Source organism: Sciurus vulgaris, assembly GCF_902686455.1.
Source record: "Sciurus vulgaris genome assembly, chromosome: 10".
Lineage (NCBI taxonomy): Eukaryota > Metazoa > Chordata > Mammalia > Rodentia > Sciuridae > Sciurus > Sciurus vulgaris.
The window spans coordinates 47,787,412-47,814,033 of record NC_136470.1 but is presented as its reverse complement, the minus strand read 5'-3'; the positions used below and the strand labels follow the sequence as shown (position 1 = coordinate 47,814,033).

Genomic DNA, 26,622 nt, shown 5'->3' with positions numbered 1-26,622 from the left:
TAAGGAAATGAATAGACACTTCACAGAAGAAGATCTACAAGCAATCAACAACATATGGAAAAATGTTCAACATCTCTAGTAATGAGAGAAATGCAAATCAAAACCACCCTAAGACTCCATCTCACCCCAATTAGAATGACGATTATCAAGAATACAAGCTATAACAGGTGTTGGCGAGGATGTGGGGAGAAAGGTACACTCATACATTGCTGGTGGGGTTGCCAATTAGTGCAGCCACTCTGGAAAGCAGTGTGGAGATTCCTTAGAAAACTTGGAATGGAACCACCATTTGACCCAGCTATCCCACCCCTTGACCTATACCCAAAGGACTTAAAATCAGAATACTACAGAGATACAGCCACATCAATGTTCATAGCTGCTCAATTCACAATAGCTTGATTGTGGAACCAACCTAGATGTCCTTCAATTGATGAATGGATAAAGAAACAGTGGTATATATATACAATGGAATATTACTCAGCCATGAAGAATGATAAAATTATGGCATTTGCAGGCAAATGGATGAAATTGGAGAATATCATGCTAAGTGAGATAAGCCAATCTCAAAAAACCAAAGGAAGAATGATATCGCTAATAAGTGGATGATGATACATAATGGGGGATGGGAGGGGTTAGTGTTAGGGTTAAAGTTAGGGTTAGGGAGGGGGGCAATATGGAGGAAGGAAGGACTGTATAGAGGGAAAAAGAGGGGTGGGGGGAAGGGAAAAAAATAACAGAATGAATCAAACAACATTACTTCTATGTAAATTTATGATTACACAAATGGTATGTTTTTACGCCATGTACAGAGAACCAACATGTATCCCATTTGTTTACAATTAAAAAAAAGATAAAAAAAAAGAAATTGGCTTATTGTGTAGAATTTGTTTATTGTATGGGTTATTGAGTTTAATCCCAATCATTTCATCTCTAAACTTTCTACATTGTCTCTTACATGAGCTTTTGGGAGCCACTTCATTCTAAGCCATGAGAGGTTCTTTTCTTACCATTTCTCTTTGGAGTTCTAAATACCTTCTGTACCTGTGTAATCATATATTTTCACAATTTAGGAAATTTTATGCTATTACTTCACTGAACAGGTTTTCTTTAGTCTCTAGCTCAAGTTTCCTCATCTATTACAATTATATATTTTTGGTCTTTTAATGGTGTCCCATAGATGTTGTATGCTATTTTTAATTCTTTATTTTTTCTTTAGTACTGTCTGAATGCGATAATTCATTAACTTTGTCTTCACACCCTGATTTTCTTTCTTCTGCTTAATCCCAGTCTATTGGTGAGGCTTTCCACTGAATTTTTTATTTGACTTACTAAGCTTTTCACTTCCGAGATTTCTGTCAGGTTCTTTTCAGAATCTCTACCTCTTTTTAAAATTGCTCATTTATCCCTTAATTCATTTAACTGTTTATTTATTGTAATCTTTTTGAATTAACTAATCACTTTTAAAATTCTTTTCAATTCTTCGGCATTTAATTTACTTCTATATCTTTGGAATCAGATACTAGAGGATATTAATTTCTGTTGACTTGTTTTTTTAAGCTTCTCATTTGTGTAGATTGAGATTTACATATCTGTAGCAATGAAAATTTCTTCCACTTTCATGTAAGGACCTTCTTAGGCATCAACTTTTTTTCAATTATAGGCCCTTGGAAATTGGCTTACTGTGTAGAATTGGCTTATTGTGTGGTTTCTTGATTCTAATTCCAAATGGATTCCTTAGTATAGTTTCCCCTAGAGCTTATTTGGCTGTGATTTGTGGGTTCTGACACAGTGCTTTGCTATGTCAGAGATTGACTCACTGTCTCTACAAGTCTCTCAAGAGTAGAACCCTCTGGAATTTCAGGCAAGTCTGTTGTAGATGGTAAAAGAATATGGGGTGTATCCTCTGTGGTTACTCTTCTGGTTCTGTCAAAAAACATTAGATCTGAAAGGACATGAGAGCAATCTGTGCTGAGGTCTTTTACAGATGTGGTGTCCACAACAATTGTGTTCTTTCTCTCTGCTCTTGTTATGGAGATGAATGATCAGCTTGGCATTTCATGCACCTCTAGCCTTGTCTACGTAGGACCAGGTCATTGGTTGGGGCCTTTTATCTCCCTATTTTAAGGTTTAATCAGGACTAGGTTGTGGCCAGATTGAGGTGTAATTTCTCTTGACTGGGCTCTGTGTAGCTCAGCCAGCAGCAAAGCACTTACCAATGTCCACTCAATAACCAGCAAAACTCAAAGTAGAAAAACAAACAACAATAACAACCACATCATGAAAACTGTATAGAAATGCAGTGATAACCAAATATATTCAACAACCATAACACCAAAATCAGTGGAAAAGCAAGGTGTTAAAATATATAGCAAAGTAAAAAATGTAATAATAAAAGTAAAAATTAAATTAAAATAAAAAGAAGTAAAAATGAGAAAGAGAGGAAAAAAGATCCAATTAAAAAAATTTTAAAGGGAAAAAGAGAAAATGGAAGAAAATTGAAAATTAAATATTAAAAGAAGAAAACAGAGGAAGAGATAAAAGAAAAAGTATATGCACACATACATACAGTCTAGCCAAACAGGTACAACCCAAAACATCTTAATTAAAAAAAAATTTAAAAAAATTTCCTCTCTGCCAAAAAAGATCAACTGTGTGGGCAAGAGTGGACATTTGCAAACTGTTCTGAACAGATCTTTTCTGGTCAATTAGGCTATGTGTGAGCACAGACTGTGTTATCCACGTGCACTCTATCTTCCATGACTGGTGTGCCGAGACTTAGCTCCCATCCTTAATTGCACTCAACAACTTGTTCCCCTCTTGAGGCTGGTTTACCAGGTTTCTGGTTAAGAGAAAATAACCTTCATTTCCGGTGTTTTCCCAGTGCATAGAGATCTCACTGGTTTTTTGAGCTCTCCCCCAGAGCTAAACTCGCTCTCAAGTCAGAATCCCTTGGTTCAGTGTATTCTTATTTGTTGTAGATTTCCAGAGATAGACAAGTGCAGGGGATTTTGACTCCTAGAGCAGCAACCTCAGACTAGTCTTTCTCAGAATGGCTCCCCATTACTGCACTGGGGCACATGTCGGGAAGCTGTGAGAACATCCCAGTGCCGGTATGCCCTGCAGCCCCAAGTCCACTGCCTGCTCAGGCTGTACTTTGGCATCATGCTGAGTCCTGTTCTAGCTGTGCCTTCTGGGTCTCTGCCTCTTTCTTCACTTCTACTCACACTTTCTACCACCCCACCCCACGATCAGCCCTAGGGTACTGTGTCTCACCCTCTGTTTCACTATCCTATGTCTCTGCGTTTTTATTTCCCCCTAAGATTTTCTAGAGGTCATGAAGATGTTAGGTCAGATACAGAGGTTGATAGTAATTGGCTATGAAAAGGATCTAAGGATAGCTCAAGATAGCTTTGGCTCCTAATCTATCATATTCCCTCTTTCTGCAATTATGATGTTCTATTCAGGTCAAACAGTCTGTGGGGCTTTAATATAGATGTGGCTTCTTCAGCTTTAGTTTAGAATGCTCTGGAGAAAAAGGGCCTCCGTTGTTTAACTTGTATAGACCTTTATCAGATGTTGGATAATGCCAAGGAGGAAGACCACTAACGGCTGGTAGAGCTGATGGTCTCCACTTCAAAGTAGATTTGTAATTAAAGCTCCCTTTGACAAACAAGCAACCTTGCTATATTAGACAGATTACAGACTTCAAAGATGCATAGTCTGTATTCCTTTATATTGACAGCCCTTCTCCAGATGGAAGTCAAACCTTTTTACCCCTCACATTTGAACTTGTCCTGGTCTTGGCTTATTGGCTTAAAATGCTCTAAAATATATACTATCATTCTTCAATTTTAAGAACAAAGGGAAGAGCTATTTTTTATATTCAAATTTTGTATGAGTATACAAGTGGGAACTGCTTCTGGTAAAGGAGCCCCTAGGAACCAATTTCTTTCTCAGGGAATCAATTGTAGTTATTCCTCAGGACCTACAGACAAGACTCAGAGTTGCTTTCCCTGGTACTACTCATCTGGTGGTAGCCAACAGTGTACTTGACTTCTAAGTTGAGCCAAGGAGAGGTAAACCTAGCTTTCCTCTCTACTTCTGGCCCTTTCCCACCCTGGTGGCTGCCCCACCCGTTTTGGCTCTGGATCTGATAAGCAGAACTAGAGTTTATTTTGATATCTCTTTAGTCAGACACCTCAAGCTGCCACAGTTCCTGGAAATCTATCCCAATATCTACAGGTCCCCCAGGCAAGAAGCAGAATGCACCCCATTCTTAGTCTCTGTTACTGTGGAGAGCAGTCCAGTGTTCCCTTGGTGACTGTACAGTTCACAGAAGTCCTCTTCACAGAAACTCCTGCCTCAAAGCCTCCCAGTAGGATACCTGCAGGGCACTATTCTATAATAAACGAAGTAGGCATGGGGCAGGGTGTTTTAGGACAAGCTCTACTCTTTTTGACTTGAGAAGACAGGATTTATAACGTTCAAATCGTTATTATTAGAGTCACTAATGTGAATAATCTGTGGTTTTTTGTTTGTTTGTTTGTTTGTTTTCTGGATACCTTTTCTCAGGTTGGAAAAGAAGCAGAATTACATCCACCCAAGCTCCCCTAGTCATCTGACTCCAGCCTCACACCTTGCATTCCATCCCCCATTTTGCTTCCAGAATAATATCAAATATCAGTCTAATCATGTCATCTGCTGCCTGAATACCTTTTGATAGATTTCCACAGACTTCCAAATAAAGAACACGCCCTTTGGCAGAGCACGTAAAGACCAGCTCCATCTTGTTCCAGTCTCCATTCTGCACTTTTGGCTCCTGCCATTCCATTATCATTCTTGCTAAAGGCCAGAATTCTTGTTCTGGCCGGTGTCAGAACAATCCTGTTTTATTCTTCAAATGTCCTGTTTCTAAAGAATGGTCCTCAGGTACTCAGCAATTAATCAATCAACATTTTATTAAAAATAACACTTAAAATAGTATTACCTGGTACGACCTTGTGTTTCAGCTAACTTAATCACTTCAACTACACTAACAGGCATTTTATTTCCAATTTTTTCCAAGAATGAGGAAAGTGACGTACAAGAATGTTAAATTATTGCCAAATTTCAAAACCTGGCACCATTCTCTTAAATACCCTTTCATTAAAATGCAGATTTACACCCTGGAGATACTTTTTTTTTTTTTAAACAAGATCCCCGTGAGTGTGCCACACACTGGTTTGAGAACTTATAGGTGAGTGCCCTCTAGTGTGTACACACGAGTGTTACACAATTGTCATGGTTAATGGATCTGGTCTTTTTTCATTTGTTCCTTACAAAAGAGCTAAATTTCATGACACATTTCAACAGTTGTAGCAGGATTTTTACATCAGTGACTGAAGTGGAGAATACTGCCTTAAATTTATTTTGGTCACAAGAAATTACATATATATTACCATAAAATTGACTGTCATTAGACCTCAGCTGGTCTTAGAGATTTCACTTAATATCAGAAGCTGACCTCCCAGCACAACACATCCCATATCTGGTTGTTAGAAACTTCATAGCCTCACTGCACAATAACGGTGAAGAGAGAAAAACCACATCCACTCTGCGAGAGGCAGATTTTATTGATTATCATTATGATGGCTTAATTTCTCCATTAATTGCCTTCAGTAGGTCTTGCTCAGTTTATTCCTGCAGAAAGGGATTCTTTTAGACTTGGGGCGCTCATTCTTTTCTCTTGTTCTCTTTAAAAGAAAATTAGAAGTGAGAGAATCCATTAACTATTTAGCGTAATATGTATAACTCCCCTGTGTTACTACGTTAGGCTATTATTTATCACCAATCCTGAAGCCAGGCTTCATGCTTGTTAGGTCAGAGCTAAGTGTCCATAACAAAAGTCCCCAAAGTATAGTGGATGAAACAAGGTGGAAGTTTGTTCTTTCTGATAAAACTGTCCAGAGACAGTAGTCCAGGGTGCATCAGCTCTGTTATCTGCACTTAGCACAGATTCCATTTCTGGGTTCAGGAGTAGCTGATCTGCTTCCCTACCCTTACCACATGGATCCTAGACAGTGGGGAGCATGTTGTTTCTTTTAAGGCCACACCTGGAAGTGGTACATAATAGTTATGTTCACATCCCACTAGCCAGAATTTTGTTGGAAACTTCAAGAGAAAAAGTGAAGAACATACATGCCCCACTACAACCTGGAGTGTTATTGTTAAAAAGAAAAGGAGGAAAAGATGGATTTAGTTGGAGAATTAGCTGTCTTTGCTACAAACTACTTCCTGTATTTGGACATTTTAGGTGATTTTTCTAAGTGCCAATTATTCACAGAAAAGAAGAAAAGAAGTGTCAGGTATTTCAAGAATTGTGATTAATGAAGTGATAGAATTTTCGTAGAAATACTGTCAATTCTGTTGAAAACCTTGTTTTCTTGGCTTCATGGTCCTATGAGTTAGGGACATATGCAATTATGAATCTGTTAAAAAGCAAACGCAGGCAGCCCTTGCATTGTGTGTTTCCAACAGGTACAAATTTCAGTTAGTCACCATGGTTTAGTTAAGGGACAGTTTCCAACAGCAGTTCAAATTCCAGTTAACCTATTATTATATAACCGCGGTTAATTGTGTAAAGTACAAATTGTGCTGGCTCTTCAGGACACAAATCACTACATAAATAACAGATATGCATAATAACATTGGCCAATCATGTTTTTTTTTTCCCCCCAAAGGTTTGAAGAGTGCCTCTGCTTGCCTATTATCCAGTTTATGCAGAGGGCGGCATGTGTAACTACGCTGGTTTCTTGTTTCCCTGTGATAAACCCATGATGTTTTATAAAAATGAAAAATTGAAAGAAGGAATCAGTCAACAAAGAAGAAAGTGAATCAAAGAAAGTGATAAAATGGAAGTAAAATTCTGGTCAAAGACAAATGGGATTATAGAAGAAAGAGCTGACCAAGAAATGTTGACATTGTCACCTCTGGAGACATGTAGTTCAGCCACTGGAACTGTATCAGTCAGTGTCCTCCAGAGAGTAGGATGTGTGTGCATGCGTATGTATAATATACATACATACACATACAGAGAGAACACACAAGAGAAATGTTTATTTCAAGGGTTTCAGAAGCTGGAGTGTTCAAAATCTGTAAGGGTGGTGTAGGGTGGGGCAACAGGTTGGATACCCAAAGAGGAACCAATGTCATGGTATACGTAAATTTCAACCAAAAACCATCCTCACAGCCAGGTTGCCATGGCACATGCCTGTAATCCCAGCAACTCAGGAGGCTGAGGCAAAGGATTGTAAGTTTGAGGCCAGCCTCAGCAATTTAGTGAGACCCTAAGCAACATAGTGAGACTGTGTCTCAAAATTTAAAAAAAAAAAAAAGGTCAGGGATGTAGCTTAGTGGAAAAGCACTCCTGGGTTTAATCCCCAGAACCCAAAAAAACAAATTAAAAAAAAAAAAACCCAAAAAAAAACACCCTCACAGAAATATACAGAATGATGCTTGACCAAATATCGAATCAATGTGAACCCACCAGGTGATGCACAAAACTAACCATCATAGAAATTCACAGAAGGCAAATGTATCCACTAGTGTGAAGAATCTGGTTGTGTGGGGATGAAGATATCCCACAGAGAGTGATGCTGGTAAAAAGAAAAGAATAAGAAAAACAAAACAAAAAAAATCACATTAAAGGAACTTATTTGAATATTTGGCTACATTAACAGAATAAGCATTAGAAGTTGATCCAGACTTAGAAAGGAATACCACAATTCATGAACACTTAGGAAAGTGTTCCATATCTTAATTTATACAAGAGGAAGGGGGAGTGCTTTCAAAACTATTCTTGAAAAGTACAAAGAAATGAAACATTTTACTTAGCACTAAGTGTTTTACATCACTAAGTAAATATCATTTTGGCTATTTTTCACTTATAACTTACGTAATTGAGTTTTTAATGTTCTAACAAAAATTTTAAAGATTACAGAACAATCTTTAATTGTAATTTTTTCCATTGATTATTTATTTTATTTTATTTTATTTTATTGGTACCAGGGATTGAACCTAGGGATGCTTAGAGACAGGGCTTTGCTAAGTTGCTGAGGCTGGCTTTGAACTCGTGATCCTCCTGTTTCAGCCTCCTGAGCCACTGGGATTACATGTGCGTGCCACTGCACCCAGCTCCACTGATTATTAAGAATGCTGTCATAGAGGTGATTAATAAATATATGAAAAAGTGTTCAACATCTCTAGTAATTAGAGAAATGCAAATGAAAACAACTCTAAGTTTTCATCTCATTCCAATTAGAATGGCTATTATCAGAACACAAACAATAATAGATTTTGGTGTGGATGTGGGGGAAAAAGGCACACTTTTACATTGCTGGTGGAGTTGCAAATTGGTGCAGCCACTCTGGAAAGCAGTATGGAGAATCCTCAGAAAACTTGGAATGGAACCACCATTTGACCCAGCTATCCCACTCCTTGGCCTATACCCAAAGGACTTAAAATCAGCATACTACAGTAACACAGCCACATCAGTTTATAGCAGCTCAGTTCACAAAATAGCTAGATTGTGGAACCAACCTAGATGCTCTTCAACAGATGAATGGATAAAGAAACTGTGGTATATATACACAATGGAATATTATTCATCCATAAAGAAGAATAATTTAATGGCATTTGCAAATAAATGGATGGAATTAGAGAATATCATGGTAAGTGAAATAAGCCAATCCCAAAAAACCAAAGGCAGAATGTTTTCCCTGATAAGTGGATGATGATATATAATGGGGGTGGGGTAGTGTGGGGAGTGAGAAGAATGGAGGAACTTTGGATTATGTAAAAGGAAATGAGAGGAGGGATATGAAAAATGGTAGAATGAGACAGACATCATTACCCTATGTACATGTATGTTTACACGAATGGTATGAATCTATATCATGTACAACCATAGAAATGAAAGTATCCCATCTGTGTACAATGAATCAAAATGCATCTATAAAAAATTAAAAAATAAATAATTTTTTAAAAAAAGCATGCTATCAGGTTTTTCTAGCATGATCACTTTATGGTCTGACAGCACCAAGCCCAGTGAGGACTGCATGTGTAATAATTCATCTGAAGAGATGAGCTGGGACTCAATGGAATATGAGTTTCCAGGAGGGTAAGGGAAGGGCTGGTGATTCCTCTGTGTATCCTGAAGTTCCTGGTAAGGTACATGTATTTGGTAAATATTATTAACATGGGATTAGTGCACTACAACTTGGGGTTGGATAAAGAGCTGTGCATTAATGTCAAGTGAGCATTACAGACAAGGTCTGGACTTGAGCTATCCCTAAATCTATTCAGCTTTTAGTATCCTAATCTGTCCATGAGTGACCATACTGATAGATTAAGTAAACTTTTTCATCACTGTGACAAAACACCTGACAAGAACAACTTAAAGGAGGAAAAAATTTATTTTGGCTCACAGTTTCATAGGTTCAGTCCATGATCAGCCGAATCCATAGTTCTGGGCTCAAGGTGAGGCAGACCATCATGGCAGAATGGCATGGCAGGAGAAAGCAGTTCAGGACATGGCAACCAGGAAGCAGAGAGAGCTGCACTCATCGGGGACAAAATTTTAACCCCAAAGGCACACCCCCGGTGACCTACTTCCTCCAGTCACAATCTACCTTCCTACAGCTAATGTCCAGTTAATCCATATCCGTGGATTCATCCACTGATTAGGCAGCACCTCATAGTCTAATCCTTTTACCTCTGAACCTTTTTGCATTGTTCCACACTTGAGCTCGTGGGAGATACCTCATATCTAAACCATAACACTGGTCTTGTTTACTTTATGAGGTTACTGTGAACAATATAAGGTGAGAAGTAAATGTGTAGAGAGAAAAATGAATGATTCGGGATTCAGTTTGAACCCAGTTAGTTATCCTACAAAGTTCTCATAACCCTTCAATTACAGCAAGGGATAGGCTATCAGGCTGCCCGCATGCTAGTGAGGAGAAACTTGAGGGTGGGAGTAGATATTTGGAGCAAGATAGCAAGGTCCTTTGCAGGTACATGTATTAATCCCTTGATCTTACCCTTATGCTCCCTGAATGAAGTTTATTGGAGAAATTTGGTAATAGAAGGAATTAAAATCAAATCTTAGGCCTGGCCATGAGGTGTACTAGCACTATACATTCCTGTATTTTCAGGTCCTCTATGATACCTCGCTCCCTTCAGCAAAAACAAACAAAACCATGCTCAAGTCTTCTATTCCAAGTAAGAGAGTAACCTCGTAACTTCCATCCTGAGCTTCTAGTGTTCCTGTGTTGTTCCAATTTGGCTTCTTCCCTACCAGGTTTTCTGAGGCTCTCGTCTCAGAGACATCCAGTGACTTCATACTTTCCAGGAATATCTACCTGGCACTTGGATCCTCCGTTGATCAAAGAGTAAAGCCCACTCTGCTCTTTGATGCCATTTTCCCCCTAGCATCTTTGACACTGCACAAAAGACCCTAACACTTCTTGTTTCCTTTGCCCCCAAATGTGACTGCTACCATATGTTCTAACTTGGAGTCTTTCATTCTTTTGTTCTAAGAATTACTCTGGGTGAGGGTTATGGTTTGGATGTGAGGGTGTCCTAAAAAGCTCATATGTGAGACAATGCAAAAAGGTTTAGAGGAGAAATGATTGAATTATGAGAGCCTATCCCAATTCATGAATTAATCCCCTGATGGGGATTAACTGATGGTAACTGAAGGCAGATAGGGTGTGGCTGGAGGAGGTGGGTCATTGGGAACATTCCTTTGGGTATATATTTTGTATCTAGTGAGTGGAGTCTCTGCTTCCAAATCACCACATGAGCTGCTTCCCTCTGCCACATTCTTTCCACCATGATGTTCTGCCTCACCTCAAGTCCTGAGGAATCAAGCAGGCTGTCTATGAACTGAGGACCTCTGATATCATGAACCCCCAAATAAACTTTTCCTCCTCTAAAATTGTTCTTTTGCAGGTCTTTTAGTCACAACAGCAAAAATAGATGACTAAAACAATGAACTCATCACTTTAGCATTGTAAGCATCACATACAAACTTGTCCTTCCCACTCACATCCCTCTTTGGGCCCACATTTCCATTTACATAATCAACTAGCATCTCAAGTTCAACATGTCTGCAGTAAGAGAGCATTTCAAGTGTGCTTTTCCTCTTTCTGCATCTTTACTTCTAGAAGCAGAATCCTAGCTGAGCAGATGTGGTGGGAAAGGTTGCTATAGACTGTTGCAGAGAACAGAGAACTGAGTCTTGATTTCAGAGTTGAAAAGGATGTTGGTAAGATAAAGGGTCTTAAATGTGTATCTTCCAAGACAGTAGTGACACAATGAACACTTGGTGTCTCAAATAAGCAACTTTGCCTTCTGAGTGATGTTGGTTGAAGGTGCTGTGAAAGCATTGTGGAGGCAATGCCCACGAATGACGTTAAATATCTTACTGTGCAAAATGAGGGATACTCAACAGGTGCCCAACAGTCATAGTTTCTTGATTGCTTAAAAGAAGGAACACATGCATGTACCCCAATGTTTTCTCTAATGACCTGCCCTGTCAGTTGGCACATGGTGTAAGAAGGTTGGTGAGAACCTTTTATACTAGAAGGGTGGGTATGGCCAGGCAGCCCTGTACCTGGGCAGATGGAACTGCTGGAGTGCTTTGGCTAACCTGGTGGAAAGCAGTCTGTCACTAGCTGCCTACTCTTGGGGGCTATGCCATGCAGGACTACGCCAAGATAGCGCTTGGCAGCCAGCCAGAAGTTGTTTTGATCACATTGGTGGAGAGGAAGTCAGTTAACATAAACACACCCAGGTGCTTTATCATTGGCCATATTCAAATAAGTCCAGGCACACAACGCGTGCACATGTGTTCCCAGCTCCTGATCGTGGCAGCTTGTTTTTGACCTTTACTGTGATTGGACAGCTAGCTCCTCGCCAGATCTGCACTTAACTAGCGTTAGCCCTACCCTCTGCATCCTGGAGGGAATAGAAGCCGGCTCTCCTCCAGCGCCCGTTCTGGGTTCATGAATCTTCAATAATCCACTTTAAATTCAAGAGTCTCACTGCCTGTTTGTCTCCCGCGCCAAACTGACTCCGCTGGATGGAGTCAGTCTACATCAAACTGATGACCTCCTGCCCACCTCCCACTAACTACTGCTCTGTACTTGCTAGTTCTTTCTGAATTCCCTATTTTTGTTAACTCTGGATACATTAGCTCAACCCAGGAATCATCTTCAAAAATTTCTCCTGATAGTGGGCATCTGTGGTATCATCAGCTCATCACAATTTCCTTTTTCTAGAAATTTCTCTAGAAACCCCCATTCTTCCTATCACTTTCCTCTTCAAGTCCCAAACCCTAAGTAATATGGGAGATCTTCATGTTCTTACATAATCCATATTCCTTCCTCTGGCATTATATATTGGTCCCAGGATAGGCATCTGAACCAAAATGGCAAACACTCTGTATGAGAGAGACTATAGTTGCAGAACCATACCTTGTTATTTTTTTCTCCTGTAACAAGCAATCCTAAAGTAAGCTGCACAGGGTTGGTGCACCTTCTCAAGGATATCATCAGGTCCAGGCTGTCTCTAACTGATCTGCTAGATTTTTCATGGGACCTTAATAATCCTGGTCACAAAATGGTTGCTAGAACACCAGACATCACATCCATATTACTACAAAGAGTTAGAAGTTAAAGTCAAAAAGTAAAGGACAGTAGTGACAGGCAATAGGAGTTTGTCTCTTTTATAAAACACTCTTGAAATGTTTGAGTGGTATGTGCATCTCAGCAAGAATCCAATTAGAAAATCACTTAAAGAAATTCAACCACATTAAATTGCTTTGGATAGTTAGTCTATTTATAGCTTATGATGGCTCTTTTAATGACCTATGTAAGCACCTGCCTCTGACACTCTACAAGTTTAAAAATATAAATTCCAGGACAAAATTAAAGTTTTTGTCCCTCTTTCCAAATCTTACTACCCCCATAACCTCCAATGGAATTTCTAAGTTGAGCAGAAGCATGCTAAGGCAAACACATGTTTAGCAATAGTTTGTTACTAATTAGCCTGAGTTTCTGGGTCTGAGAGCAACTGAGTCACTTTGATAGTGCATTTCTTAAGACTATTTCAAAATTTGGGAATTGGTGAAAGTAGTATCATTTGGTAAAACAGAGGAAATTATGAGTATATGTGTGGGTATGTGCATGTTTGTGTTGTTTGAATGCAGTAAGCTAACCAGAAGGATGGACGGAGGCCTTCAATTCTCTCTAAAAGGAAGACTAATCTACCACCAGCTTACCTAAAATCAGTATGTCCTATAGGGCTTTGGGGGACAGAGGAAGGATAGGATTCATAAACATTCTGAAGAACGTGTAGAGTTTTGAAAATTGACACTAATATTTTACCTAGTAAGATTTTTATAAGATTAGTCAATATTTTGGCTGTTGGGTCATATAGAAAACAAATTATAAAGGACTGTGTTTCCATGGTATATGGAGTCACTAGGAAAAAACTTAAGTGAGGAGGATCCCTAACTTATGCCTATGTCTTACAAGTTAGTGTGAACTTCTCATTTGTTCCTGGTGGCTTTAGGATTCATGAACTTGCCTAGAGAAGGAATGTCTTATTCCACACTGATAAATACTGACTCTAGTACAAGTAACTTGCTTGGGGACAATGTGAAGCACTGGGAAGATGAATTCAGTGGATACTAATCAGTGCCTTTCTCAGGCATTGTATAATAGGTGGAAGGCAGGGACCATGCCGGAAACACAGGAAAGAAGAGAGGGCCTTTACATGGAGTGTGTGTGTGTGTGTGGTGGGGGGGCAGTAGTTTAAAAGGAAGGATGGAAACCTGGTAGGCAGTACACAATTTACTCGGGGATCATCCTTCACGAGTGAGATAATACTCAAATGACCCATTCCTGCTTACCTTTTCTGACTTATGGATAGTTGCAGAATCAGAGCAATAACAACGGGGTTTTTTTATGGACACGTGGCGTCAGAGAGCTGGGGAATGTAGTTTAGTGATAGAGTGCTTGCCTTGCATGCCTGTTTCTCAGGTCTGGGAGAAAAAAAAGAAGAACCAATAGATGGGTTAGAGAGGTTCCTTTTCAATAATGAGGTTCCTTTATCATCACCAGACCCTGCCAACTGCCATCATTGGTCCAGAAGAGGCAAACGTCCTCCTGGAGTGAGTTTTTTATGCTTCCCTTTCCTTTTCTAACTTGGCCTCTGGCAGGTTATACTATGGCTAAAAGCTGAAGACTTTTCTTCCCTCAACCTTTTCCTGGATTGACTCTTAGCTGCCAGGTTTAGGTCAGCAGGCTGATCCAGTCAACATTATGTCCCAGTGAGACAGTTGCTAGATGCAGTTGTGGATGACAAAATACACTGGTGTGCACAGCTGATCTAAGGCAAGCCACTGAACTTCATAAGTGTGTCCAGGCAGGAGGAATAAATCTTGTGAGTCCCACTATCAGTGGCTTAAGTTATCTACTACTAATTAAAATCCTGGATACGTAAAGGACAAATTACCCCCTTAAAATGACTGTAAGAACCAACATATGCCCCAGTTATCCCACTCAATGGTATTTATCCAAGAGAACTAAAATCACCATACTATAGTGATATAGCTACATCGATGTTTATAGCAGCATAATTCACAATAGCCAAGTTATGAAACCTGTCCAGATGCCTGTCAACAAATGCATAAATAAAGAATGTGGTATATATACAGTGGAGTTTTCAGTCATAAAGAACGAAATTATGGTATTTGTTGGTAAATGGAACTGCAGAACATCATGTTAAGTGAAATAAACTAGAATCAATCAAGGGTCAAATGTTTTCTCTCATATGTGGAATCTAGTGCAAAATAAGGGGAAAAAAGGATGTAGGAGGACAGATCCCATGAAAATAGATTGAAGATCAATGGAGTAGAGAAAGGAGATTGAAGGGGAGAGAGAGGCAATAGGGGAGGGAGAAGATACAAAATAAAATTGACAGAATTATGCTATGTACATATATAATTACCAGTGGGAACCCCATTATATATGATAGGCCAATTAAAAAACTAGAAGACAGACCAGTAGAGTATAGGAAGGAGAATAAGGGGAGGAGGGGGAGAGGGAAAGAAGAAACTGGGGACAGAAATACAAATTGTATTCTATGCATGTATAATTATGTCAAAATGAATCCCATTATTATATATAATGAAATAATAAAACTTATAAATGGTAAAAGTATCTAGACTTTTATTTTTATTTTTTTTAAGTATACTGGGGATTGAACCGAGGGGTGTTCTACCACTGAGCTACAGTATGTTTTACTTTATTTTGAGACAATGTTTCATTAAATTGCTGAGGCTGGCCTCAAACTTGTGATCCTCCTGCCTCAGCTTGCTGAGTAGTTGGGACTACAGTTGTGTTACTGCAATTGACCTGGAAGTGTTTATGTATATCTTTCTTCAAGTAGAAGAGGCATAACTATTAGATAAACTAAAAATTTGTAATCTGGGCAAAGGACTTCTAGATATTATATTTGCTTAATCTTGTTAACTTTATGAAGCACCATTAATCTCATTTATGGATTGTTATTCTGATGCAATAAAGAGGTAAAACCTCACTAGTGGCCAAGAGACCAGTAGGTTTTGGAGGCAGGACACAATGAGCACCAGGTGGTACTAGTCACATGAGGCCCTGACAAGTCTGACCTCAGCTTGCATACTCATCATTTGCTCCTGGAAATAATTACCCAAGTAGCTCCCAGTTGGCTCACAGTAAAGGGGTGGGAACCACACTCAGCTGTAGTGAATTAGTGGCCTGTCTACAACACCATCGCCTACATCTACCTTGGGCTATGAAAAGGGAGCTGGGTTGAAGCTGCCCATCCATTTTACATTCTTTCCAGTGAGGTCACTCTTTCTATACCAAGAACTCTTGATTTCAAACTCGACCTTGCATTTAATTTGAAGAAACCACTATTGTACTGTCTAAGGAAGAACATTACTGAGATGGAGCATTATTGAGATGTTTCCAAGGAACACATTACTGAATGTGTTCTTGCACTGGGCTGATTTACCAAATACTGACTTTGATCCGAGTGTTTGGGGAGCCATTGAGGAGAATAACAAAAGAGGGAAAAAACCCTCCTGAAGTCTAATGCACCCAATGTCCCTCAAGGAAGTCCTCACCAACCAAACCTGGTGGAACTAACCCCCTGCAGTAAACACTTTACACATTATAATGCAAAACAGGTTTATTCTCATACAATGAAAATTAGGAAAATAGAAAGGAACACCATCTTCAGGCAAGTGGAAGTGATCAAGACTATTAAATGTCGTCTCAGACAAAATACAAGGGGAAGACTTGCTGTGTTGCCCTCAGAAGTTAAGTTTCTTCACCTGAGGCTGATGTCTCAGTACTCATTTCAGACATGCTTTCCATCTGCTTCCCCTCTTCTAGTTTATTCTGATAAGAAATTTGGCATTCCAGATAATCTATGTTCCTTTTCTGTTTATCTAGGAATTCCGTCAGGAAGGGCCTGAGCTACAGAAACAAACAGGAAAGGACCACATTAAGGACCATGTCTGCAATGAGAAAAACTACCCAAACTATAGGTCATAAACCAGTGGTCCTGGAACCATGTCAGAAATGCAGAATCTTAATCTCTACCCCAGATCTCCTAAATCAAGACCTGCATTTCAAAAAGGATTTGGTCAATTCATAAGCATGTTGAAATTCTCAGAGCACAGATCAAAGGACTTACTCAAAACCTCCACCTGCATATAAGCATTAGCTCCCAGTGTTAGGGTCTATCAAATGTACAGCTTACTTGGAGAACAAACTGACTGCAGTGGTTTTCAATCCCGTTTCTTTGAATCATCTGGAGATTGAACAGCTGCCCAGAGCCCATTTCAAGGATTTAGACTGAAGTGATCTAGCAGAAGGCCCAGGCATTCAGAGCTCTTCAGAACTCCTTGGTGAGCCCAGTGTCTAACTAGAGCTGGGGATATTATCTTCTTTGACTTTGAGAAACTGGGGAGTTGGTGAAAGGAAGTTGCCATTGAGGTAAAGTGTTCACCAATAACCAGAACTTCACAGAAGTCTGTAGTAAAATAGACAATTGACATCTGCTGTCAATCATGGACAATCAGTCTCAACCTGTGGCCCTAGCCAGTGGCATTACCTAGGCACTGGTTAAAAATGCCTTGTGTGAGTCAAAGATCTGCAAAACTAAATCAGAAGCTCTGAGGGTGTCCCAGCACCTGGTTATAGTAAGCTCTTCAAGTGATTCTGGTGCTCCGTAAGCTTCAGCATTTCTGCTCAAGGAGACTTCCAAGCCAGCAACAGAAGCACAACTCTGTTGAGTCACCCAGAGAAAGTGTTCTTGCTAAGACTTTCCTATCCTGTATTGAGTTTCATTCTTCCTTTCCAGGATCCATTACCCCATCCCTAATGCAGTCCTTGAAGTCACCCCGTACTTCCTCAGAGAGAAGTATACCTACATTGTGAGACCTACTATCCTGGGCCCATTTCCCAGAAGCAAATAAAAATTCAGAGTGGAAACAGCAAAACAAAACAAAAGCAATAGTGATTGTGAGCTCAGTTAACCACTTACCTCAGTTTCACCAGTCTCAGAAGCTAATGCATTCAGGTCTTCCAGGATCCCGTTCAATATATTTTCCATTTGCAGAGCAGATGTCAGTGCTTGTATGGCACCTCCCCAGTTATCTATATCTGGCCTCTATTAAAAAGGAACATGGGTATCAATTTCCTACCTCAAGCAAAGTGAGGTTACATTCTGTCTACTTCTTGCATAGAACCATGTTAAGGTTAATGAGATTGCACAGTCCAGTGGTTTGCAAAATTTTGTAGCACAAGGGAATCAGCTGAGAATCTTAAATGCTGATGCCTGGCTCAACTGCAGACACTGACTTAACCAATATGCGATGCAGTACTGACATCAGGATTTTCACGATATTTTTCAGGTGATTTTCATGGGGTACAAAGCAAGGGTATCAAGGTACATCAGACAGACATGCCATTAGTTTATTAATTTTGAATTTCTAATGCAGTGGTTTGATTATATTATCAGGCATTTACTTTTCTTTATAAAGCTAGAGTTAAAACAGTAACAACAACAACAACAACAAAAACCTTAGCTGAAGAAGGAATACCCCCAATAGAAGTTCAGGTTGTTTCTTTGGAGTCACTACTGGGAGCAGGGACGTGGGGGGTGGGGGGGGGAGTGTTTTACACTGGAGAAACAGTCAAATTCAATACTTGAACCTGTGCTTGAATGACATTCCTGACATGATATGGGATGCAAATAGCTCTGGGGAGAAGTCACAAAGTAATGCTTCTCCAACTATACAGAATGTTAGGATCATCTGGAGAGCTGTTAAGACAGCTCTTTGGGCCCCACCCACAGGGAATCTATTCCCTAGCCCTGGAGTGGGGCTCTTGAATTTCTACTTCTCAGGATTTCCAGGTAGTGCTGGTGCTGCAGATTCAAGGAGCACACTTCATATAAGTCATTGAGAAAAGCCAAACATGTTTAGTGGCTAAAATTTATCCAAAAAGGTGTGTTAGCACTGCTTGTCCTCAAGCTCAGTTACTAAGGAGCCCACATAAGAACATAACTAACCTAGCAAGGTAGGTAGTAACTCATTTTCCGGACTTGGCAAAGGTCCCAGATAGGTCATCATAGCAAAATTGTATTCACCTTTATAACTGGAAGGCAGATCATAGCCTCTCGTTTTCTTAGAAATCTTAGGAAGTATTTTGCTTGCTGCCTCCTTATCTCCGCCTCTTCCTCGAAGAACATGACAAAAGGAGGCATTCCCTTCTCATCAACGAAGTAGCAGGCCTGGGAAAGAGGAGAGAATGGGCAGAGACCTGGGGTGAGAGAGGCTCATTTTTAAGTTGGGACTCATTCCAATTGAGTCAATGCACTTTGCTATCCCAGTGTTGTCTTCTTTGGTCATTGGTGGATGTTCTATTTGTTCTGTACTTCTAGAAATTCCTCATGGTCTCACTGAGCTCAGGCCATCTCAAACTGCAGCTGTCCAGAATCCAATATGCTAGTGCCTAATATTTGATATTATGGACTTTGTAAAGGTCAATTTGTTAACCTACATACTTGCACTTTTTTCTACTAACTGCATAGATCCTTGACTGGAGTCTGATATAAATTAAAGCCAATCTATTGCATGAATCCTAACAAATCCATATTAATTATTAAATAGCATATAGGTGTAAAATTGTTTATTCTGTTTGTCTATATAATATTGGGAACCCACTGGAAGAGCTATGATTCTCCTTATCATAGTCCATAGTTTGCAATCACAGTTCTAAATCATTGGTCCACAGAACAGGAACATCCTAGTCACAAAGTTGCTGTTTTGCCTAGTATCAAACCACAAATATGGCTATGACCACTACTGAGGAGATAGTAAATATATTGTCATCCAGATCAGAGCTAAAATCTCCATAACAGTTGCTCAAGATCCAATACTAACCATGGATAGATAGACATCACTGATGTGCAGCTGGTAAGCCACCAAGCGGTTAATAGTATATTTACATTCTTCAGAAATGGGGGTCCGTCTCCTGTGTTCCATCTCAGCTTTAGGGAAATCCAGCCATAAGACGTGCTACCCACTAAGGTAGAGGACTTCTTAAATACTAACAGGAAGGTAGCCAGCCCCCTTCTTACAACAAGATGAAATTCCATCCAGCTGAGATTAACAGCTACTGATTCATCATTGAGGACATTGTTTCTGAAGAAAGAACCAAACTGATCAGAGAAAAAGATGTTAAAGGGGGTGGGGGCTTAAATCTTTCTAACTATTCCAGTCAATTTTTAATATTCTTTCCCATCTCCTCTCTGAAGGATGGTATATTTCTTAAAGTAAAGTACTAACAGAATGGATGTACTAGCTTTAATTTTTTCTCGTTCCTAAAAAATGATCATGGCACAGCATTTTAGATCCCAGGGTGTATCTAAGGAAAGTGCCTAAAATAAGGAACCCTACAGCTCCTCGTCTCCCCCATAAGGCCTCACTACACATAATTGCTCTAAAGGTAGGATACAATGGCATTCTGGAGAAGGAAAATCATATTAACTGGAGGAATGAGGGCAAATTTCATTGAGAAACTGGCATTTTAATTTGGCCTTGAAGGCTGACAAGAATATGGAGAAATGGAAAGGAAAGAAAGGTGTTCCACCTGGAGAACAGGCACACAAGGCTGTAGATAGGAGACAAGTTAGGGGTTTCTCTAAATTACAGTAAGACTGCCCCACGGTAAGAACCTTTTGGTTTCTTCCTTCAACTATCTCCCAAATGTGTCTCAAAACATGCCTTCTTCATTTGCCTGCATTGAGAACAGGGATTGTTAACATTTTTATTTTTTATTATTCCCATATCCCGTAATGGGGTGCTTTGTAGGTAAAAAGTGCTGAGTCAATGTTGATTAAATAAAAGCATATTTTACGTGTGAGTAAAGCACAAGGTTTCCCCTAAGTCCGTGAATTTCCAGTGTGAACTAAACCATGCCTGGTTGAACCAATGGCACATCTTCAAAAGTCTCTCCAGGTGAGGTGGTGAGGAGAGAGCTTCCTGAGGGGGAATGGATCCTAAGTGAAGGCGCCAAGCATTTCAGGTTTGACTCAGACAGAAAGATGAGGCCATCCTAGGGAAGGGATGATTAAAAAATAGCCTGTTTGTCACTTTTGTTTCCTGACCCAACTCTGCCCTTGGCCCCAAGTGTATTTATGTCATAGTCTCAGGAAGAGAGGTGCTTCAAGGAAGTTCTTGTAAAACCATAGTTTGCATATGAATCACCTGGGGCTTTTGTTAAACTACAGAACCTGGTGGGGCCTGGCATGCTGCATTTCTAAAATGCTGCCAAGTGCTGCCTATTAGTGGACACACCTTGAGTAGGAAGGTTTAAGTGCATTCCTAAGAAGCTAATTCAGTAAAAATCCTGTAGGACCCAAGTGGCACTGCTGGGGAGCCTTTAGTAAGGAGGTAAAAATGGGGCATCTCCCATCCTCCAGAATCTCCTGCCTTGCCTGTGCTCCCAAGCTTCAGGACCCCTGGCAGCCTCCTGGGGAAGGCCCAGTGCTGGGGCAGTTGCAGGTCTAACTCTGAAGGTTAGAGCAGAGCAGTAAAGAGGAAAGCAGATGGTAACTAGTCAGATGGTTAACTGGATTTGCTCTAGTGCCTCTAAAACATCACCAAATGTTCCCTTCTCCAAAATTTTGTGTAAATTTCAGGAGACTAGAATAATATAGGAAAAATAGGGTCAAGTACCAATAAAATCTGGATACTTAGTTAATATGACCAATCTACAAGATAGTGAATCTAGAAGATATAGATATTACTTACTGGGAGATATTAGGAACATTTGGTTATTTCTGAATGATCTATAAGATCCTTCCATGTAATCACACCATTATTCTATCATCCCATCTGGACCAAAAGGCAGAGATGAATACATGCAAAGAAAATATTACTGTTCTTGTTGTTCGATATTGAGAAATATTTCTCTGCAGTCACTTAAAAACAACCTCACTAATGTAAAAAAATGAATGGGAAGGAACACGTCACCATCAATTGCAGTTGTGCCAGTGTGGTAGATTTACAATTGGTTTTTTTTTTTTCCTTGTCCTGTTTTTCAGAAATTTTGATAAATTTTTCAAAATTTATCATCACCTACATTTCATCACTTTAAAAAAGAAATCTAACAGATAATTCTCTAGAGAATTAGTACAATGTCATTCCTTTATAGAAGCTCCACATACAAATTTATAATATATTGTGTTTTCTAATTAGAAGTGTAATGCATAATCATCATTAAAAAATATACCAACATTTCCAAAAGATATAAAGGGAAGGTCTATAAAATTTTTTTAAAAATGTAATTTGATCCATAATATCATTACATTTTGCCTAACGCAATGAATTGACCTTGGAAAAATGGGATATGATGAGACTGGTTATCTAACGTCCCTGTACCTTCTTCCCTGGAATGAGTTGGAAATACAAAGACAGTTATTTAAAACATTATAAAAGTCCTCTTATTATTAGTTTTTGTTTGTTTTTGCTTCATTGAAACTCTGCATTTACAGTGTTACTTCACCTTTTAGTGTCTAACAATTAAGGAAGAAACCAGTGGCTTTCTTCTGTCCCTATTATTATTTTTTTAACCAAGAAATTCTTATCTCTAAAAATAAAATATATTTAGTATTCAATATTTTAGCATTTTGTGTGTGTGTGTGTGTGTGTGTGTGTGTGTACATTTTTTCTAATTTCTTTATAAACTTCCTGAGGAAAGGGTTGGTTAAATCTTAGTTATTTTCATATCCCCCAGGTCACTTTATATGTTGCCTGGCCCATAAAAGTCATAGTAAATGATATTGACTTGAACAATTTGTAGGAAAAAGGACCCTAAACGTTTAAGGTTATTTATCACAAAAGAAGGAACAAGAGGAAGAGCCAGACATTCTTTGACTTTGGAAAGGAAAATTTCAAAATTCCTGAAAATTGTGGGAGAAAGTAGGGAATTTCACATACATATCTTTAAAAGAGAAGGCACATTTAACATGGTACCAGGCACTGAGTAAGTCTTTACTAAATGTTCATGAATGAAGGAGTAAATGAATAAAGACATTTATAAAGAGAGCTCAAAGGAATGGTAGGTCTTAAAAGCTAGAAATGCCAGCAGTGATTCTGATGACAGAAGCAGATAGTATCTGCAGAAATCCACGTGCTTACCATGTATTCTCAGCCCTGCACCAACAGCCTCTACTCTCCCCAGACGGACCTCTGCTTCTAGTCTTAGCAGGGCCATCACATCCTCAGAACATATTATTGTTTTTTTATGATTTAAGAATCTATTAAGTCATACATGCAAAACATAGTGCTAATCGCATTAGCAAAAGATCAATGTGAAAACGCTCCACAATTCTGCAGCTATCAATTTAAAAGATTTTATTCTAGTGGTTGAAAGGTCCAACACTGTGTTCTTGCCAGTGAGTTAAGTTGTATAGAATATTAGCACTAGCACAGTTAACAGACCCTCACAGACCCAAAGGAATATCATTAGGCCAAGCCTTGATAGGAAGGGCGTGTTGTGTGCTTGAGCTAAACAGGGTTAGTATTAGGTTGGTAACCTGGCAAGACAGTGATGTTAAGAAGATGCATAGCTGAAGAATATCTAAAATATTTTAAAAACTGTAAAGCTGCAACATGTGATTTTTACATAGATTTACTAGAAAACTAAGGAAAGCATTTGTTAACTTTGAATAAAGTAACATGAAAACCAGGAATGTACTTTTATTAAAAAAAATTTCAAAAAAATTCTAATGCATTATCAGAAAGATTTACGGTAGAAATAGGAGGTATATTGCTCATTAAGAAGGGATCTCAGAACATACATTCTGACTTTTAATTATCTTAATTTTCTCAACACTTCATTTTTAAAATTAATTAATTAGTTATTTAAGTAACTAATTTGTGTTACTGGGGATTGAACCACTAAGCTACATTTTATTTTGAGAGAGGTTTCATGAAGCTGTCCTTGCTGTCCTTGATCCTCCTGCCTCAGCCTCCCAAGAAGCTAGAATTACAGGTGTGCACCACCATGCCTGCTTTCCCTCTTTACCTATGTGTCCTCACTAGTTCACTACTCCTCGATGACAGTCACTGTGCTATGACAGTATCAGCATGTAGCAGATGGCATAGAATAGGACAAGTTATGTTGGCAATCAATGTGCATTCACTATGAGTGAATTAGTAAATGGCTGAACATTTAAAGAACAAAAGAAAATCTAGAACATAAATTAATGCAGGCATGAAAATATGAAAGAATATCAGAAAATATAGACTTTTATGTGTGTTGGGGTTTATGAATACATATACTTTTCCAGTCTTATTTAAAAATTTTTACTACTCAGAAGTATTTTTTATTTTTAATTGACACATAAAAATTTTATGTATTTATATGTTGTGATGTGATATTTGGATACAAGTATGTAAGGCATAATGGTCAAATCATTGTAATTAGTATTTCTATCTCCTTAAACTTACATAATTTCTTTGTGTAGGAAGCTTTGAACTCCTGTGTTGTAGTTCTTTATATAATACATAATAAATTATTATAAACTATATTCACCCTACTATACTGTAGAACTCCAGAACTTATTCCTTCTCTCTGACTGTATTTTTGTACCAGTCATCTGACCTCCTTTTATCTTCTTCCATAGTGGTTAGTATTTTTTTATCTTCTTCTCTAGTGGTTAGTATTCTATGTTCTACTTCTGTGTAATCAACTTTTTTAGTTTCCACATATGAGTGAGAGCACATAGTATTTATCTTTTTTGTACTGTCTTGCTTAATGTTCTCCAATTCTATCCATGTTGCTTTAAATGACAGAATTTCATTCTTTTTTTCTGACAGAATAATATTCAATTATATATAGCTACCGCATTTTTTATAGCCATTCATCAATGAATACCTTGGTTGACTCCATATCTTGGTTATATTGAACAGTGCTGCAATAACCATAGAAGTGGAAATACCTCTTTGATATACTGATTTTATTTCTTTTGGCTATCTATCAGTAGTGAGATAATAGGATAATATGGTAGTTCTATTTTTAGTTTCTTGGGGGAATCTCCATATCGTTTTCCAAAATGATTGTGGCAAATAACATTCCCACTGATAGTGAGGAAGAGGTCCCCTTTCTCTGCTGTCCTGCCAACATTTTTGTCTTTTTATTTCAAGCCATTTTGATCATAGCCATTCTAACTTGGGCAAGATACTATCTCATTGTGACTTTTCTTTGTAGTCACTAATGATTAGGAATGTTGAGCTTCTTTTTCCATATACTTGTAGGTCATTTGTGTATGTTCATTATAGAAATGTCTATGCAGATCATTTGGCTTTAATCTGATTTTTTTGTTGTTGTTGCTGAGTTTTTTGAATTCTTTTATATTCTGGATTTTAATTCCCTATCAAATGAATAGTTTGCAAATATTTTCTCCCATGTCGTGGTAGTCTCTTTACTCTGTTGATGTTTTCTTTTGCTAAGAGGAAGCTTTGTACTTTGATATGATCTCATTTGTCTTTTTGCCTGTGGTTTTGAAGTCTTATCACTATATTGTTCTATATCAAAGCCTTGGTCTTTCCCCTGCGTTTTCCTCTGGTAGTTTCATTGTTTTGGGTCTCTTATTTATGACTTTGACCTATTTTGAGTGGATTTTTATATATGATGGGAGATAAGTGTTCAGTTTCATTCTTCTTCATCTCTATGTCTAGTTTTCTCAGTACCATTTGTTGTAAAGAATGATAGTCCTTTTCCCAATATATACTTTATTCCCCTTTGTTAAAGATCCATTGGCTGTTGCTCTGACTTGGATATGATTTTGGCTTTTAAAGCTTCATGTATGGGATGCTTGGTCGCCACTATGAAAATACTGAAAAACGGTGGAAACTTTCAGAGATTAGGTCTAGTGACAGTTGATTTGGGGTTATTGGTGAAAGCTGTACCCTCAGAAGTGACTAAGGCAGTTCTCATGGGACCCTGAGTTAGTTCTTCTGAGTGAAAGTTGTTATAAGAGAGACAGCCTAACCTCAGAATCACTCTTTGTGTTCCTATGTCACATGTGACCTTTCTCTCTTGCATGCACTCCTGCCCATGAGGTCATTTTTCCATGATATTAAGAATCCTTGGAGAACCTCAATAGAATTGGCATAATGCTATTTGGAATTTTAGCCTCTAAAACTGTGAGCAAAGTGAGCCTCTTTTTTTAAACAAATAATCCAGCCTCAGATATTTTGTTATAGTAATGCAAAATGAACTGATACAACTATAGATGCCTAGATATAGTTCTCAGTTCTCTATTTGGAGACATGTTCTATGGGTTGGTCTTCATGCATATGGCATGCTCTTTTGATTTCTATATATTCCTAAAGCTTCTTAGAGTATGTTTTGAAGGTGGTATTGTAAATTTTCCAGCTTTGTTTTTTTGGCTACTTGAGATCTTTGATGGTTCCATGCACTTTCAGGTTTATGTTTTTCTATTTCTGTGAAGTAGCTGATACTGATTTTGTTGTGAATGTAACAGTCTTGAGCAAAAAAAAAAAAAAATCCTTTCATCCCTGCTATAAATTACATTTGATCATTGCTTCTAGTCTTATTATGTGCAAATGGATTTGATTTGAAAGTATTTTGTTGAGGATTTTTACGTCTATGTTCATCAAGGATTTTGGACTGTAGTTTTATCATTTTGTTTTACACTTCTCTGGTTTTGGTGTCAGGGCAATGCTGACCTGATAAATGAACTTAGAAGAAGTCACTCATTTTCAATTTTTTAGAGTAGTTTGAGAAGAATTTGTGGTAGTTCTCGACATTTTGATAACAATAAGCAGTGAAACCATCCAGACCTGGGATTTGTTTTTATTGAGAGTTAATTAGTGATTCAATCTTGTTATTAATTAATGGTCTGCTCAGATTCTCTTTGTTATCACAGTTCAATTTGGGTACTTCACCTGTGTCCAGAAATGTCCTAGGTTTCCCAATTTGTTGG

At 38.6% G+C, this 26,622-nt stretch overlaps 1 protein-coding gene across 1 annotated transcript; it reads right to left on the bottom strand.

Annotated features, from left to right (window-relative positions):
• Positions 1-16,334: 16,334 nt before the first annotated feature.
• Positions 16,335-19,648, bottom strand: LOC306637627 (ferritin, heavy subunit-like; the record flags this gene model as incomplete). Its single annotated transcript, XM_079100420.1, has 4 exons — positions 16,335-16,571; positions 17,644-17,769; positions 18,751-18,894; positions 19,547-19,648. The coding sequence occupies 4 exons, from the start codon at positions 19,646-19,648 to the stop codon at positions 16,413-16,415; spliced, it is 531 nt and encodes a 176-aa protein (XP_078956546.1). The 3' UTR covers positions 16,335-16,412.
• Between the last annotated feature and the right edge of the window lie 6,974 nt (positions 19,649-26,622).